Raw genomic sequence first — 19,070 nt, 5'->3', positions numbered from 1 at the left:
ACTATTTCCAGACATTGTTAGCTTGGATTAGTTATTCATTGGTAGCCAAAGATTTCTTTTTTCAAAATTGGCAATAATAAGTTTTCATCTTTTCCAGTAAGCTGCTTTCACATGCAGCATTGAACAAGCACTTTCTTCTTCTTTGACAAATGTTGTAAATGCTTGCAGATTTTTTGTGAACTATACTCTGGGATAGTATAAAATATAACATTTCCCTTCCTATTTTTTGCTGTGATAAAAAATAATGGGTTTTGGCCAGCAATGAATGTGACAACCTGATTTTAGGATGGTGTTGAGAGCAGTGTTCACAGCAGTGTTTCCCAGTGAAGGAAGTGAAGGTGCTGGATTTCAGGGGTGCTGAGCAGCCAGGAGCTCCCTGGGGACTGTGATTTTCCCCATGGGAACCCGAGCTCTGCTTTGAAAATCCTCCTGTTTCCTCTGAGGGTCCGACTGCAGCTCAAGCAGCTCTCAAAACTCAGCCCCAGTGGTACTAATCACTTCAGCAAATCTGGCCCTCAGTCAGACAGAGCTTGCTTCAAAGGGTGAAAACCCCACTGGGCTTAGCTTCTGCTGGAAAATTTAATCATGGAGATGGTTTTCTCACATTCTTTCAGTTGTTTCTGGGTAAATTCGATATGGGATATAAATGAGGGTTTGTGCCTGTTGCAATGAAGAAAATGTGGTAGGTGGCCCCAAATTTTCAGACCCTGAGGTAGATGAGGCTGAAGTTTTCATTTAAATCTAGGTTCAGTGTCTCTGGATGCCTGACTTGATTCAATTTCATGCTATATTAATTGACTATAAGGCTCTAAAGAATGCTAAGTACATTTGATGACTTTCTATAATAATAAGCCAGTTAATTTAAGTTAGGTTAATAACTACTGTGATTTTCGCATCTTATGAATTAAGAGTTTAATTTTGTTTTGTTTTTTAAAATTATAAGATTTACCTTGGTTTAAATTTTTAATTCCATTCTCATGAAAAGCTGATCCTTTTGTTGTTATTCTGCATCACAAATTAAGTTTGGAGGTCTGTTTTGGAGTTCCCCAGACCCTTCCATCCCTGTGCATGCTTGGGGAACATCTCTGCTGTGTCTGGCTTTAACAGAAAGCTTGCTCCCAGATCCCAGATGACTGACTGGGAATTTAAGTCACCAAACATACTGGAGAATACAGGAATAATCTTGTTCTGGCAAAAACTACTTTCCTTATGTATCCGACTATGCTGAAGCAGAAGATTTCATTTTTTTGTGGTTAGCATTGCAAATGATGCATTAATGTTTTTTCCTTTAAGAATCAGAGGATGAAGTGAATTCACCAAGAAGCCTAAAGCTGTTATGTAGGGCCCTGGTGGTGCAAATTGCTTCACTTGTCATAACCTTGCAAAGCCTCACTGCAGCTTTGGTTACCCAGGACCTGCAAACATGAAACAACCTGTATGGAAGGCACTCAGAGTGCCTTCACTTTACAAAGAGTAAAAGGAGAAAAACTTTCCATTAGTTTTAGCTTTTGGTTTTGCAAGTGATTGTACACCTTGAGAAAAGATTAGGAGAAAAAACCTCACTGTTTCTGCTTCATGGGATCCCCTTGAATCCTTCTTTTCTTTTTTTATTTTTTATTCTTTGAATTCCTATATAGCAAAAACATCCAGCCACTGAGCAGGCAGTGTGCAGGAAGGAAACAGATGAGTGGAAACTGCCTTTCCATGCAGAGCAGCACTGAAATTCATGGTGCTTATTATTGGAGTTTGTTGCAAAAGACTTTTTGTGCTAACAGAGTTTTTATCTGAATGTTTATTGTCCAAATATTTCTGAAATTTTAGCAGCAACTGATGGAGCTTGTGTGTTTTTGAGCAATTCATTTTAGGTGCAGTAGGAGAGAAAAAACAAAAGAGTAGAGTTCTGCTTTCAATTACATGAAAAAAAGTAAGGTATCATTGATATACTTTGGGGTTTTTGCTATACAATTTTCACTAATGGTATTTAAAGATAAAACCTTTCTTTTGAGACTATTGCCTATGTCTGCTTTCTGTCTGTCACAAGAAATTTGTTCATTGGATTTTAAATGGTGCTTGTCTTGGTTTCATTTTAAAACAGTGTTGTTGGTAGCTTTTGCAATTCTTTCTCTCATTTCTCATAAAATTCATATAAATTTCTTCTAAATATTCTCCTCATCTTCCAGGTTAATGATTTGCTATCTCTTTTTTTCTCAAACTTAGGTTCTAAGAAAAGAGGAAAAGTATAGTCCATATGTTATTTCCATTATGATAACACTGGAGCTTGGTAACATCAGAGGATCAGAAAGCAAAAATTTATATGGGGAGTTCTGCTCAGAACCATGCTGTAGTGATAGACTGAAATTCAGCTCCAGCTGAATTATGAGGCAGCAGTGCTTCAAATAAGTGGCAGATGATTTTTCCTCATTCCCTGCAATGACAGGAAAGTTATTAGGTAACTTAAACCTGATGCCATGCTTAATACATAGAAAAAGAAGAAAACACTTCAAGTGTTATATAGTCCAAATAGCCAGTTAAACATCACCAGTTCTCTATTCCCCCAATATTAACTTTGAGCTGTGTCCCAAAAGCTCCAGCTAATAATTAGATTCTCCTGCAGAAGTGGGAGCTTTGATTTGCAAATGCCACGAGTGATATGTGGTGCTTGGGGCACATTCTGCTGTAACCTGCTGCTGATTTCAAAGGCAGGACTGACAGCAGTTCCTTCAGGTGACTACAGGCAGCTCAGGCTGCTGGGGAAAAGCAGGATAGATTGAATAAACTAATCTTCATTAGCAGCACTCAGCAAGTGAAACAAGGCTTAGAGAGAAGGGAGCAGGAGACACGTGAAATGGAATTTGAGACTTTTATTTTCCTAGCTGCACAGAGCTCTGTTCTTTTTACATTAAATGAGCTAATTGGAAGTTAGGTATATGCAGTGGGAGAATAGGGAAGAGTAAAAGAGCTGAGATTTCACTTTGGTCCTCATTTCATATTATCTAAATATAATGTTAGTATTCCAATTAATTTAAATACTTGATTGCACTTAGCTTGGTAAAGTGGTTAGGGCTTCACTGTACTGGATGTGTTCCAACTGGGACAGTCTGTCAGGCTCCAAAAAGTTCTGTGATGATTTAGCTGGAAAATAGAATGTGAAACTAGATTGTGTCACTAATGAATCTTTTACTGTGGTTCAGTATTTGCAGCTTGAGTACCTCAGGTGTTTCTGCCGTGGCTGGGGTTTGTTGCCATCACTGGCTTGAGGAAATTTTGGGGTGATGCCAGCTTGCAGCCCCTGGTTTTGGCAGGTTGGGTGCCCTTGTGCAGCTTTGGACAGCACCTGGGGTTTTCTTCTGATCCAAAAACAAACCCAGGATCAGGCCTGAGTGGGTCTGGAGCTGCCTCTGCTTCTGATTGCTTTGCCTGGTAGATGCTGCCCGTGGAACAAGATCCAGCATGATACACAGTGGAGTTCTTCCATGAACTCCATTGTGTATCATGAATGGTTCATATTACCCATTGAGTTGCTTAGGAGCAAGCAGTAGTTTATCTTTATACTGAGATATTCTGGGGATATTGCAAATTCTAGTCTTCCACAGCCCTTTTTCTGGGAAATAGGCAGATTTGCATACTTCCTAATTCCCTGCTTATTCCAAAAATAGTAATATTTTGTATTACTTTACACTTAATTTGAACTTTTATTTTGCTTACATAGTAATAAAATCAGTTTACATAATAATTCTCTTGTTCCCTTGACAGTCCTTATTGCCTAGCCATGCTGGTTTTTGTTACCTTAGATGAACCATTAATTGGAATCCAATGTTCTTGGCAGGAGTACAGTCACAAATGACAGTGTCATACATCTGTGCTTACTGGGGGTGGAGTGCCTCAATCTTAAAATGTGAGCACAACCTCCAAATAAAGTCAGTCTTAGAAAACAATTTCAGATATAGTCTGTTGTTGCAATATACGGAATAATAAACAGTTATTCAAAATTTTATTTTCACAGAATATAACTGCAAGTCACTTTTTAGATGCCATTAATATTTAATGGACTATTCTGTACACTTTTGGGGGGGAAAGTATCAGCTTATACTTTCTCTGTGTGCAGCACTGTGAGAAGGCTCCTGCTCAGTGGCCAGGCCTCCAGGATATAATGGTGCTAGAAACAGGTACCCACACAGCTGCTGAACCAGCACTCACATTTTCACTCTTCATTTCATCTGACAGCAGAACAACATCATGGTCATTGTTGAAAACAAAGCTGTGAGGTGTAGGGAAGGTTCCTCCTCCAAGAAGGAAATCCACTGATGGCAGAAGATTCTCACTGACAAATGGCAGTGCAAGGTTGGCCTGTCGGGCTTTGCTCCCAAGAGAGTTTGACTTGATGAAAAATGGCAAGTCTTGTTTCAGACCCATCATCTTCTGTTTGGGCATTGTGGTGTTTCAGTCATTAAAGAGTCCTCCATTTGTCCTGCTCTCCATAAGCAGCCACAGCAGACTGAGAGTTGTCAGCCCCTGGACCTGATGAGTGTGGTGGCTACCAAGGTGGCCATGAGTGCCGAGATCAGATGTCACTTGGGATGCTGGAGCCACAGTCTGATGTGTGTTTTAATCCAGCACTGTCCTCAGAAGAAGGGATTTTGTCATCTGCCCAGCTTGGTCACTGGCCCCTCTCTGCTAAGTTCCTGTGCCAGCTCCTTTTGCCCTTCAGCCTCGCAGCAAACTGGGTTGGGGTTGTCCTCTGCTCCAAGTGTGAGTGGCCACATACAAGCCACAGCCAGAACCTGTCTCTCTTCAGCCATTTCACACATCCCCTGGTGAGCACCCTGCTAGCCTCTGGTCAAAGGGACAAGGCCACCCACTGCTGTCCTGCTTGCTTTTCAGCTCTGGATAGCTGAGCAATGTTACCCTCTCTTTGAAGGCCTGCTAGAGATGCTTTCATGTTAGGGATACAGCTGCTTCAGTGCCTGCAGAATCCAAAGACCTGGAGAGGAAACCTGCAGCCAGCACAACCCAGCACTGGGATATGATGGGGGGAATAGCAAATAGACTTAGCAAATTCCTCGCAGAGAAGTTAAAATTTTGCTTTTGTGTGAGCAGCAATATTCAGGTGCCTTGGGCAGTCTCCCTGCATTGCTGAGAGACAAATCCAAATGTGCATTTTGGGTCTTGTTCCTGAGTTGCTGTTAGCTTCTTGAAGCAAGAGCTAAAAGCAGTATCAGCCTGCAAGCAGTCTAGACAAAATGCCTGCCATTGCTTCAGCAGCTGTACATTGGTAAATAAAAGCTCAGGCTTTATTGTCACACCTGATGTTAAACACCAATTTTTTTAAGTAAAGGCAAAAAAATAGGGATGCTGTGCCAGGGCTGCCTTTAGAGGATGTTTGCAATTGTTTTCCTCACTCTGTATTTGTCTTTCTAGCATCTGTCTTGGATTGACTGCCTTGAAAAAGGCATTTACAAGTGGAATTGAGAAGTGTACTTAAAAGCCAAATATGGGTTGTTTGTTGTAAAGTAGCCGATAGATAGTTGGCAAGGCACCAAAAGGTCCAGACACTAATCTAATTGTTTACAGCTCATGGAGAGATTAATCCACAAGATTGGATGCCCTCATTTCCTTTACACATTACAATGAATGTGTGAAATGCCAAACCCCAAGGGGCAGTATGAGAGAAAAAATGGCTCCATTTCAGTGCAGTTATTGTTTCAAGTTTAGAAATATATTGATTTTCTTTGGGTTTTGATAAGAATACAAATTCAAAATGCCTTGCTTAATATCACAGTATTCTTGTTTCCTAGGCTCAGTAAAACAAAACCATGTTTTCCTATTTTGGTGTAATATATAGTGCTCTGCAAAGTCCAAATCAAACATATGACATAAAGCATATCAAACACACAATCAAAATGGGCAAACCTATGTCCAAATGTCCAGGCTGGTTAGCTTAGAAATCTTGGCTGCTGTAAGATGCTGTACATTGGACCAGCATGGGCTCTGCCAAGGGAACAAAAGCAGCCCCAGCAGTGCTTGGGTGACCAGTGAGCACAAAGCAAAGCAGAGTTTCTATAAAACAGGCCTTCCCTGAGCTCAGAGAGGAGCAAACAGCACTGCAGGGCTGTGTCCACTCTGAGGTGCAGGGCTGTGTCCTCTCTGAGGAGGGAATGATGCAGTAGGATGAAAACATGGGTGATTTCTGCCCTGGCCTGGCAGAGCCGCGGGAGCTCGGCTGTGCTGCCCCAGCACCGCGGGCTGGCTTTGTCTGGGAGAAAGGGGAAGCTTCATCCTCGTGATGCCACTCATGCTGACAGTGATGCTGACACCAGTTACCCCTTCAGCCAGCGAGGGAAAGCACCGTGGCTGTGGCCAGAAGTGGGATTTGGGAAAGCTCCGTGGAGAGCAGATAAATAATGCTGTGATCTCGCAGATGTGTTAACCTCTGACTCGCTGGCTAAATGTTCTATGAGCAGAGTGTGTGTGCAGGATTGCACATTGCAATCCTCATTGCTCACTTTGGTGGGCCTGTGAGCAGTTCATGGGTCATTACCATAATTTGTTGGGGAAATTTTGCTACAGTTGCAAAGAATTTTCAAGAAGCTGATGGGATTGAGATATATTTATTCTGATATTGCAATACCTGGCACATTTGAGGGGAAGAAAATTAATATCTGGAACTAGTCTTTGCAGTGTTTCTAATTCCTTGACTAAGCACATCCTCATATATCATTTTATTTTGCCAGCTTTTGGGAAGAAGAGAATGTTTTGCTAGTTCGGACTTGTTTTGACTTAACTTTTAATAACACCAATCAGCACCGTGTTGCCTGAAAGTCTGAATCTGACAAAAGTTTAGTTTAAATGGGCTGCTTTTATGAGGTCATGTGTAGACTCATTGCTCCTGAATCAAGATCATAAATGTGTAATTTTAATAACATTTGGTGAGACCAAGTATTTGCATATCCTTGGAGAAATTGTTCTCTGCTGCATAGTTCAGCTGTTTCAGCCATGACGTGGCAGGGGCATTTCAAGATTTGCGTGTCGCTTACAATACCATCCTTTGCAAGGGAGGGTAGAGCAAGGAATTCTGCCAGTCATTATTTCTGCTTTGTGGTGCAGTATTTCTCTCAAGGTAGAGAGTAACTGCACCAAGCATATCCAAAGCCAGGATTTCTGTGGTGCGAAATAGAGCTGGGGTGTTGAGTTGAAAACTGGCCATTGCTCTGTGTGAAAGCTAAATGAGGACTGATGGGAGGGAGGCAATTGCATGGCTAACTTTCAGTCCTTGATGATTATTTTTTGTATTTTATGTGTCTTATGGAGCAGTCAGCATAGGAGGGTTTGATATAAAGTCCTCCACGTATTGCCTTGGTGTGTCTGAGGGTGAGTGTGTGTCCTGCAGGGCGTGGAGCGCATCGAGGAGCCGGGGCTGCGGAGCCTGCGCACCGCCCGCCGCCTGCAGCAGGGCATGGTGCTCACCATCGAGCCGGGCATCTACTTCATCAACCACCTCCTGGAGCAGGCCCTGCAGGACCCTGCACAGTCCTGCTTCATCAACAGCAGCGTCCTGCAGCGCTTCAGAGGCTTCGGCGGGGTGAGTCATTCCTAGCGGATGTTTTTATTCATCGCTTTTCTCTTCGTTCGCCCTCACGACGTATCTGAGGAGAAGTCTTTTGGGAGTTGTAATGCACTGCATGTAGAGCTGTTCCTGAAGCAGCACCTTGGGTCATTTGGTCCATTTGGCTCTGCAGAAAAACTGGGGGGTTTTACTCTCATTTTTTAATGTGGTTTTATACTAGTGATTAATGATAGATCCATACTTTCCCACTGACTGAAACATCCTCTGCCAGCACCATGCAGTGGCTTGCCAGGTAGGTGTTTTATCTAACATGTGAAACACATGTGTTGTGCAATATGAGACCGAGTTCTGCAGTCCAGAGTTGGCTTCTTTGACAGCAGCACAGTCCAGTGCTTCCTGCCAGGGCAGAAGAGCCTGATGCTGTTTAAGCAGGGGTGGCATTAGATGAAAACAACAACAATAATTGTTCTTACAGGATTATTGACAGAATGGCTGTCTTGGGGGAGCCTTCCCTGTTTTCCAGAAGAATGGCTGATGGGTTTCCAGAGCACCTGTGCCCAGACAGGCTCAGGCAGCAGTGTGCACAGGAGCTAGAGGTGATCTGGGCAATCATTGCCATGCAGCAGCTGCTGGGCAAATACAGGGGCCTTGTTTGTACCACTGTCCATTCAAAGCCACCCTCGCAGAGCATTCAGCACTCCCAGTGGGTTTTTATTTCAGAAGGGTGCCACATTGTTCTCTGAGCCTCTGTGTTCCTGCACAGAGGAGATAGAGCAGGCAGCTGCCATGGCCCATCCTCCCCGTGGCTCCTCTGCTAAGTGTCAGTGCAGTGAGCAATCACTGGCAGTGGTGGTGATTTTCTGCTATGAAAAGTCACTCATTAGGAATTGTCTGCTGCTGCCTTTGACTGATTTATCACTGTACCCCAGCCTTGAGAAGGTGATTACTGTAGCACTTTGGTCTGGGCTGCCTTGGAACCACCAGCCCTGACAGAAAAGTTGTGTGTGCTATTCCTGATCGTGTGAGCCAACCAGGCTCGAGGGCAGCCACCCATGATGTGGGTGCAGCCTTATTAAGAGACACAGGACTTTATCCTTGCTGGTATTTAATTCACTGCTGAGGTCTGGGGCATTATCTGTCTCTGTGTTGTTTCTTTATCAAGATTTTCCAGCCAGACAACTGAGGTTCTGGTGAACAAAAGGCAGCTAATTCTGTATTTTCTAACTGAGCACATTCTGTGCTTGTGTATCTTGACACTGCAATGGAAACAGGTTTAACTGTCTTCATTTTCCTTGTAAACATTCAGTAGGAGTTTTTCAGCAATGGAATTGATTCCTGGTGAGATTTCCCTGAAACTGCTCAGCAAAGCCCACATTTTTCCCAAATGTGAATGTCCACTGCATTTCTGCAGCCTGAGGTGTGCCTGTTGCATGGGATCTCTACCTTGGTCATAAGTTGCTGGATCACTTTTGTTCCAGAGACTTCAAGCAAACTTTGTTCCCTCATTTTTGCTTAGCTTCCTGTAATGATGACTTGTAAGGAGAGCCAGCCAACAAAGTTTGCTAAAAGAAGGGGCAGCCCAAAAACGATTGAGCAAAAATCTAAATCTCTGATCCCCCTGTGAACAATACATTTTACTTAGAAGGAAAAAATAATAATGCACACGTACCCTGAGCCAGATGTTGTCACTTGATTTTGTCCAGGAGAAGAATGAAAATAAAATCTGAGACTGGAATACATCTGAATATTTCTGAATTCTTCACAAAAGCTGAATTATAATGCAATCAAAATAAGTTTTTCCATCTTTACCAATTTGACTTGATTCTGCATAAATAAAAGATTCAATTTTTGCTGTGTATAGTGCTTAGTTATGAACAAGATGTTTCATTCTAGTTTATCCAGAGTAAGTGAGTAATTCTCACAAAAGCATTCCAGAAAACTTTCTTCCTATGGGATTAAAAAAGATCTTGTAAAGCCCAGTGTTTTTACTGACAAATATTAATAGTACAGGGACTAGTATTGGTGTCAATTCTAGCTGAAGAGTTCACTACAGCCAGTCCAGTCTTCCTTTTAGTGTAAAAGTAAAATGCATTCTACAAAAAGAAATAAGTTGCCCATTTCCCTCTGCAGGAAAGCACTATAGCTCAGCACTAATTAAAATCTTCTTAATTTGCTTTAGTGTAATTCACTTCAAAAATGAACTAATATTCACTGAAGTAACACCACTGTAATTCTAAGTCTGTCCACACAGGGAATTTGTGGATTTTTAATAAATTCACCTCGAATTCACATCTTTTTTGGGCTTTGGATAATTTTCTCGACTATGACAAGTCTCTGCATTGAGAAGCAAAGCTCTTGTAGTGTCCCAGAAAGGGGCAGGACTGTTGGCATTTGTTGTACTTTGTGCTGCCATGAAGAGATTGAGGAGCAGGGGAGAAGGGCAGGTGAGGTTTCTGTGGCTCCATCTCACCCCAGGCTCAGCCTTCACCCTGTCCCTGCTGCTCAGGGACTCCTGATCCGGGCTGTCACCAGAGGAGAGGGTCCCACCAGAGGGAGGCAAGCAGTGCTCAGGGGATCTTGCCCTGTCTGAAACTCTTCCCTTGACAGCTGTTGAGGTCAGGCCTTCCCAAACCTCCTCAGCCACTTTTGGGACGTTTCAGTCCTGTGTTCTTCAGCTCTCCATCTGCAAAACCAAGGTCCAGTTTGCCGAGGTCATTGTTCCTGTGGGACAGGGGCTGCTGGACGCTGGCACCGTGCCTGGCCCAGGGCACCTTTGCTCTGCCTGGACTCTGCCCCACAGGCTCCTGAACAAACACAGATGTGCAAACAGAGGGATGTGCATACATGTGTATCGCTCAGGAAAAGCAGCTGAATCCTCAGGGAAGGGGAAATGCTGACTCCAAATGCTGCTCTTTAGGGTTTGACATTTCCATTCTTCATAAGCTGATTACTGATTCATGCAGTTCATATGATGTTTTCTCAAAGACACAGTAAAGCCATTCAGTCTTTTTTTGGCCTTAACATTCAGTCTCTGTTCAGGCTTTATTTTTGCCTAGGATTTGTAGAACCAGCACTAGACTTAATATCTGAAAACTATGCAACTTAGAGAAAATGCTGAAAGACAGATGGGTGTTAAATGCATTACTTTCTTTCGTTTACAGATTGTTCTCATTTAAAAATTAAACAGATTTACAAAGCAGGAACTTGAAGATCCGCTAATATTACAATATTTTTCAAAACAATAGTACTTTGCTTACTCAGAATAAATCCTAACCAAATAAAGAGCAAGATATTTAACTGCTTCTACCTTTGGTTCAGAGGGACATATGATTGTCTCTGTCCTGATTTTTATTTTTCAGAAGATTAGATTTCTGAATTTATGGTGAATTTGTACTGTGAAATTAACTGTTTATTAGGCAATAGACATTACGCTCATCTACTTTTTAACATTGCTTATTGTATCTCAGTAATGGTGCTTCACAGCATTTCTTCAAAAGTTTTATAGGAAAGCAGTTGTCACAATGTACATACTTCCTTTAAAAGTTCTTCAAGGGTAGTGATAGGTGTAGGCGACACAAAAACTACTGCTAGTTGCTTATAAACCTTATTTAAACCCTTGTCTAATTAACTTAATTAGGTTAAAGTAAGACCAGCTGTTTCTAACCTGTATTTAGCTTGTAGTTTAATGCTGCTTTTTTGAGCCTGGATGAAGGCTCAGGTGCTGGATGGGCACCTGAGGCTTTTTTCCATCTGTATCAGTTAATCTAATAAAATACATGGCCTCACCCTACTAATATTGATCCTCTTCTATAAAAATGCAAACATTTACATGTGAACATTTAAAAGGAAGGTTCTCTTGACATGGGGACTTGGTTGTGAATGAAACCTGCTTGTGCCAGGAAGACTACAGCATGGGATGGGATTCACTGAGCACAGAGCCTACAGAAAACAGCTTGGCATAGCCTCTGTCAGTAACAAGAGCAAAGTGCCTTCCCCAGCCCTGCAGCTGGGTGTGATGTGGCAGCTCTGCCTCCTGACCAGTCTCTCTGAGATACAGAAGTCAAACTCTGCTCGTGATAAGTTTGCTCTGTTAAAAATTGTTGGTAGGTGGCTGGCTGAGTTGGAGTGAGTTCCCTTGGCTCCACAAGCTGCCTCTGCAGGACAGCAGCTGTAGGAACAGAGGCACAGGTCCTCCAGCCACTCGTGTGCTCGTCTCTGGATGGTCCCATGTGTGATGGCCACATCCTGTCATCATTTCCAGGCAAGTGTCCCACTCTGAGGTCTTGCAGTGATAGTTGCTGCTTTCCACAGCCATAACCAAACAAATGATCAATAGATTTATTTTTTTTAAAGGAGGGCGTTTCACCAGTTGCCTTTTTTGACATCTGGGATCTGTCATCGTGCCAATCTGGATTATTTAATTGGCCAAAATAGTTTCTTGTTTGTCAAAAGCCTTGTATGTATATATATATCATCCAAAAGACATTAATAAGTCTTCAGCCCCATTTCCCTTGGCAGGTAGCACAGGAGGCTCTGGGGAGTGTGGCTGTGTTAGTGAGTCAGGACAAAGTGTGAGGCTGTTCAGAGCTGACAGCAGCCCAGTCTTCAACTCCTGTGCTGTCCTTGGCTCTGCCCCCACTTGGGGACAGTTGGGTCCAGTTGACACCACGAGCCGCATGGGCTGTTGCTGGAGCTAGGCAGTTGTGCAATCAGATCTATCTAGACAGATCATGCCACTACCCTTGATAAGAAAAAGGCATTTTTGGAGCAGTCCTGGCATTCCTGGCCACTGCCACTTTATGGGAGTGGTTTTTCAAAGTCTGCCTTTTCACACCAAAGAAATGAAGCCTCCCCTAGGATTTTACAGAGCACTCTGAAAGCTGGGGGTGCAGTGAGCCTCACACTTCAGTGCCCAACTCCAAACCACTCTGTAGCCCTGGAGCAAGCACTACTAATGAACAAAGAGCCTGCAAACAGGGACAGCTCTGAGAGCAAGTTTCATAACCACTGTCCCCTTCTGGGAAAGGCAGTCCCACGCCAGTGAGCCTTGCCAGGCAGATCCAGCATCTTTTGTCCATTTGGACAGAAGACAAGACCAAATGACAGGGTCTCCTCCTATGGGGAAGGTTTTGCAGGTCTTCTGAAGCTGCCTCTTGCTGCTGCTGGGTTTAAACTCAGGGTGAAGCATGGAGGGTGTGAAGGAAAAGAGCAAATGAAACCATTTCCTTCCCCTTGAAGGCCTGTTCCTCTGCACTCATGGTGCTTTTAGGCAAACTAAAAATTATGCATTGAAAATGGGAAATCTGACTTCTCTCTTGTGGCAAGCATCAATTTCAGGTGAGATTCATCCAGCAGAGGAAGGGTTAGATTCTGGGGAAGGAAGAGGTGTGTTCCTAGGGAGTGCTGGGTGATCCCAGGGACTGGTGGTTCTCTGTGCCTCCATCCACACCCCAAAGACCATTTGGAGGTGCTGATGCTGAGCAGGCTGATGTGAAGTACTGGCTCTCCCACTTTTCACAGCTGATGACAGCTGTGGATCCATGGTCTCCTAACAATGCTCCTCCTGTACAAGGAGTCACTGGGCAGGGCCCTCATCCTCCTCCATTTGGTCACTCTCAGTTCCCTGCCTTTGGCAGCTCAGCCCCTGTGTGCTCTACTCATTCAGGATGTCTCACTTCTCACCTCCACCAGCATCTCCCTACCTGGACTCCTTAATCCCAGCTCTCTTTGTCCATTACTTGTCAATCCTGTCTCATGTCACTACACTTTCCTTTCCCTGGTCCTTTCATCACTCTTAACTTTCTCAGCTCCTTCCCCACCCTGATTTTCTCATGTGGCCTAGATAGAGAACAGCATGGACAGACACCTTGCCCCAGTTGTTCTTCCCCACTATGGTCCAGCTTTCATCTGCTCTGCTTTTAAGTTAGTCCATCCTCCCAAAGAGTGCAGAAGTGAAGGCATGAAACACTGGACTGGAAAACACAAACCATTTTTCTTGCTCTTTTGCTAGTGTTACTGGTTGAGCAGATGAATTGTAGCTGATACCTCGCTGTAGCTGGGGAATTTCAGCTCAAGCAGGGGGAGCTTTGTGAAGCTGGCAGTGCTTGGGAAAAGGCTCTCTCTGTAGGCAGAGTCAGTTCTAGCTTTGGCTGGCCTTCCCTCTGCTCTCAGACTTACTTTTGCACTATCATTTTTACTTTCCACATCACTTCTGTGTCCAGCTCCATTTACACTGCCTGGGCTTGCCAGTGTGATGCTTTGGCTTTTGCCAGGTGTGTTCCTGGATTCTGGCACTCCTGCAGGGTCAGCCTGGTACCAGCAGGTTTTTGGCAAGGTCCACCCAAGCAGGCTGTGCCCAAGAGCCAGCAGGACAGGCACACAGCAGGATTTGCCTTTGGATGCCGTGGGACCCTCCTGCTGCTAATCCTTGGGTTATGTTTTGCTCAGCAGTCAAATTTGAAGCAGTGAATTTCAAAGCCCATCCTGGTAAAATCTGTTCCAGTGCAGAGTCACTGCTTGTGTTGCTGATCTCTTCTGCAGCCTTTCAGGCACACTGAGCACACAGAGCCTCACAGCTTTCAAATGTACAGCTGTCCAAAATAAATGTGTAAACTCAGTGGAGTTTGTTTATTTAATTCTGCTTTATAATACACTTAACTTGATACCAAGTAAAAGAAATAATCTGGCAAAGACATCATTAAACAGTTTAATAAGGACTGGATGACTCATTTTGTTTAAACAAATGGATTATTTTGCAATCAGAAGTACAAATGTTAACCAGCTTTATTTTTAGTTGAAAATGTCAAGAGGTCAGAAACAATTAAAGCAATTGTAAGGTGGGAGTACCCAGGGTTTGTGTTCTCTTGGATTTGCACCTTACTAAAATTGCTTTTATTGCAGCTTAGCAACTTAGCAACATTCTTCTGATAAGATAACGGGAATGACTGGGTAGGCACATTTACTGGAAAGAGAAGATTAGAGACAAACAGAAATGGAGCACACTTTTCATTTTAATAGCAAGGGTTGAAAAACTGAGAGGATCTGCTTTTTCCTTCCAGGATTTGAAATTTAGTGATTGTATTTTAAAGAAATGTCTGACCTGCTTAGAACTTTCTCATCAACTCAAAATTCGGTGCTTGGAATATCAGCTGCAACTATTTCATATTCTAAGTTTCACTTTGAAAGTTTATTGTGTTTAGAGAAAAGTTTTAGGTGCAAAGAGAAGCCACCTGAATTGCAGTTCAGCACCAGGACAGCTTTGAGAGCAGACACTGTGGGTGTCAGGAGGCACTGTCCTGAGCAAGCCAAGTGCTAATTCCCTGGAGGCAAATCCAGGGAAGAATGTTCTTTTTACTGTTCCTGCTGTCAGGGTGCTGAGATTTACTGTCTCTGTAGAAGGACATAGCATGAACTCAGTGTTGCAGCACCTTGCTCAGACTGTCCTTGGTGCACCCAATGCAGCAGAGGAACCTGAGGGGCCACCACACACCAGGGCTCACCACCAAACTTGTGTGATCCCAGCAAGGTGCCAGGGGCCCAAGGGGAGCTGGAGCCCACAGAGCCCCCTGCCCAGGTGCTGCTGGTGACTGACAGACCATTCCATGCTGCTGGTGACTGACAGACCATTCCATGCTGCTGGTGACTGACAGACCATTCCATGCTGCTGGTGACTGACAGACCATTCCATGCTGGTTCTCACAGACCATTCCATGCTGGTTCTCACAGACCATTCCCTGCTGGTTCTCACAGACCATTCCATGCTGGTTCTCACAGACCATTCCCTGCTGGTGCTCACAGACCATTCCCTGCTGGCAGTGAGGTGCTCAGCCTGGCTGCTGCCCTGGCTGCTCCCCAGTAACCGTGTGCTCCCGTGCAGGTGCGCATCGAGGACGACATCGCGGTGACAGCCACGGGCATGGAGCTGCTCACGTGTGTCCCACGGACCGTGGAGGAAATAGAGGCTTTCATGGCAGAAGGCCAGAGTGGTGCCAAATCATTTGACTGCCTCTCCAGCCAAAGGCAGTAACCTCCAGGATGACAGATACTGCCTCACCTAATCAGCCATCATTCTGACTTAATGCTGCCGCATATAAAATAAAATGCATCTAATTCTTAATAGCAAGAGAGGCAGGCAGGCTATTAGCTGGAATAATTCCTGTATTAAAAATGAAGGTAGAGGGCCCAGGTAACTCAACTGCTGCTTGCAGTCAGCAGTTTACATGACCAAGTGGCAGCTAAATAGCCCTGCTGCCTTATCATTGGGGCTTGTACTTCTGTCAGATCTCAGCTCAGATGTATCTTGCAATTAAATCTGAATTTTGATGATTGGGACTCTAAAATACCAAATGGAATATCTGAAATCTATCAGCAATTGTAACACTCTGAAGTTCTTCTTTAAACTTCATCACAAGTGCTGTGGAAAACAGAAATAAAAATCAGTTGTTCTCAGTGGACATAATGACACATATTTTTCTTATGGATCTGTATCCACTCAGTAAGAATCAAATTTTTATTAAAATTCACCTTGGCATAATTTATGTTGGCAACTTTGTGGTCATTATGCTTTTCTACTCCAGTTCCTGCTTCTTTATCTGACCCTACTACCAATTTGTGCTCTGCAAAGTTTGACCCTAGTCTAGCCAGAGTTTTCTGCTCTGGAGAGTGGCTGTACTGATTCTTCACACACAACCCCATGCCCATTAGATTTGTTCATCTATTTTTTCCTTAAAAACATAGATTGCTATGGTGTTTGTGACCCTTAAAAGTTGAAAGAAGGGAATATCTTTGCTGCAGGGCTCGTGGTCATTCAGCAGCATATGCTGTGCAGCATGATAAGAGTTGTTTTTAACAGTTCAGTGTTAAGACTGTTCAGAATGAAATCATGTAAGTTTTATTTGGGTACCTTACAAACATTAATATTGGTCACAAAATGATTTTTCACTCTTGCAAGGTTTAAATTACCAAGAAAAGTTTTTCTTTACTGTAAGTATTCATCAGCTTGCAGGATAATAAATACTATGCATCATAATCATCCTTGCATCATAGAATAGCACTAGGTGCTGGTAACTAGATAAAAATAGTCTTTCTCACTCTACATACACATCAGAACTGTTCAATATTCAGATTCTGCTGCAGTTTGACTGCAAAGCCACTTCAGATCATCCCTGTGCTGTGCTGGGGGGAGCTGAGGCCACAGCAGAGCATCAGAGCCTGGGTGCCACTGCCTGCCAGGTGAGGATTTCCTGAAGGGATTGGCTGGGTTGGTACCTCAGCACCTCGGTGAGAGCAGCTCAGTTCTGCTGCTCACATCAGGCCACGGTGGGGAACAGGATCCACTGAGAGCCCTGGGGGGGCACAGCACAACACAGGCTGGGATGGGGACAGAAACCACTGCTGCCTCTGTGCCTCCCCAGGACTGGATTTAGGCCTGAAATCATTTCCTTAAAAAGCATCATATACATTGCTCTCAGAGAACTCTTTTTGCTCAGCGGGTTGGTTTGTGTGACAAGAACCTGCTCTTCATTCCAACAGCCTGGTGATCCACTGCTATGCAGGAAACTTCATGTGAGAGACCAAAGAAACATTGTGAAACCATCCAGAGGACTTCATTCACGTCACTCAGTCAATAAATAAGCCTTTTTACATTTTTTTAGGGGTTTCTTGACATTGGTTTAAAAGGGGCAAGTGTAGGAATTCTTGACTTTGAAGGGAAGCAGTTTTTTTCAGGAAGGGAGGTGTGAGATTCATCAGCTGTGTGCTGTTCCTGTTTGTCTTTCTCAGCAGTCTGAGTTGCTGTTTTATTTTGGATGGGCTATCATTAAAATGTGCTGCTGCACTGAAGTTCCTGCTGTGGTGTCTGGATTCTTCCACCTCTGAAACTTAGTCAGTACCTGCACAAGGACATCAGGCTTTGCCTTGGTGGCCCTGCAGGTGTGAACACTGGGACTATCCTGGCACTGCTCTGAACTCATCTGTCCCCAAAACTCAGATTTTTTCAGTGCAAAGCAGTGCTCGTGGCCTCAGCCTGCTCCCTCCAGAGCTGAGAGTTTTCCTGTGGCAGGCTCAGAACCCACCCAGGGGATGGCTCCGTGCTCTGGGCACTCCAAAAGCTGCTCTTGCTGGGGTTCAGCAGCAGCCGCTGTTTTATAGCAACACTGAGCAGATTTGGAGAGGAGAGCTTTGGAAGTGTTTGCAGTTGATGTGCAGGCTGTGCAGGATCCCAGCAGATGTTCTGTGCTGCTGCAGAACAGGTCGGGCAGCGCAGGAGGCACAACCGGTTCTGTTTGGGGCGCGGCCGCACGCGGAGCCCGGGGAGCTCCTGCTCTGCCAGCCCGGCTGGGGATGCTCCTCGCTCTCCCATTTTCCTTCAGCAGGCCCACCAACTTGGTGAATGTAAATTTCATCCTTCGTTCCAGAAGTTTGTTCTGTAATTATGATCATTTTTATCCACTTAAACAAAAAGTGGATTAGACCTTTTCTCCTAAATTGGGGAGGAGAGAGGGAATAAACCTTTTTTAAAAAGGCAGAGTGATATTTAATACATTAAAAAGTGGTGTTTAATAATTTAAAGTGTATTAATGGGGTGAAAGTACAGGTTATGGCAAATTTTCTTTTTGACTAAGATATTTTATACTCTTACCATCATGTTTTCCCAAATGCCTTTTTCCCTTGGCACAAAGAAAGAGTTGGCTCCAAAATAACAGAATGTATCTTATGCTGAGCAAATTTGTACCTTTAGAAACGTCTGAGCACTTCAGAAATGATACATGTAAATTGCTTCAGCAAACTGCTTCAGCTCCCTGGGGTTGGGTGCGCTCTGGATTTACCTGCCCATGACCTGCTGCAGCCACAGAGCAGTTCCAGGAGCGCTCCTGGGGGCTCCGGCAGAGCCCTTCCCCTAACGGGACAGCCAGAAAATGGGAACCAGCTTTCCTGGTCAAATGTGGGGTGCTCTAACTCTGTCAGTACTGACAGGCACTGGATTCTGTCACAGACTGGAGTTAAGAATAATGTGTCAAAAGGAAAATTTTCTAGGTCTGCACTGAAATTTTCTGTGCCTTGCAGTAGAGGGGTGAGATGGAGGTACTTTGCTGCCTCACAGCCTGGGCTGCTTCACCCTGGGGGAAACTGCCTTTGGTCCTTGCAGCTACTTTGGCAGGTGGGGGTTTAGAATGAGTGACCCCGTTGTTGTAACCAGCCTCTCACTGAGGGAACCTTTAAAACATTGATTTGTTGTAATCGAGGCAGTGAGGTGCTTCTGAGCCCATTGCTCCTCCCAGGCCTTGACCTGGTGCCAGCCAAGGACAAGGATCATTGTCCTGGTGCCAGTCGAGGACAGGGATTCTTGTTCCAGTGTCAGCCAAGGCCAGGGATCATTGTCCTGGTGTCACAAAGGTCAAGGATCCTTGTCCTGGTGTTCCCAAGGCCAGGGATCCTTGTCCTGCTGGCCCCAAGGCCAGGGACTGCTGTCCCCGTGCCAGGCAAGGCTGTGGCTGGAGCTGTGTGG

At 44.3% G+C, this 19,070-nt stretch overlaps 1 protein-coding gene across 1 annotated transcript in view; it reads left to right on the top strand.

Annotated features, from left to right (window-relative positions):
- The window catches only part of PEPD (peptidase D), a gene marked incomplete at its 5' end in the record, with an annotated part of 129,754 nt that extends 113,653 nt beyond the window's left edge, over nucleotides 1-16,101 (top strand). The window contains 2 exons of the mRNA XM_015639564.2: nucleotides 7,388-7,579; nucleotides 15,441-16,101. Of these exons, the coding sequence (XP_015495050.2) occupies nucleotides 7,388-7,579; nucleotides 15,441-15,590 (342 nt within the window). The remainder of the gene's footprint in view (nucleotides 1-7,387; nucleotides 7,580-15,440) is intronic.
- Between the last annotated feature and the right edge of the window lie 2,969 nt (nucleotides 16,102-19,070).

Source organism: Parus major, chromosome 11 (genome assembly GCF_001522545.3).
Source record: "Parus major isolate Abel chromosome 11, Parus_major1.1, whole genome shotgun sequence".
NCBI classification, from domain to species: Eukaryota; Metazoa; Chordata; class Aves; order Passeriformes; family Paridae; genus Parus; species Parus major.
This window is presented reverse-complemented; position numbering and strand designations above follow the sequence as displayed.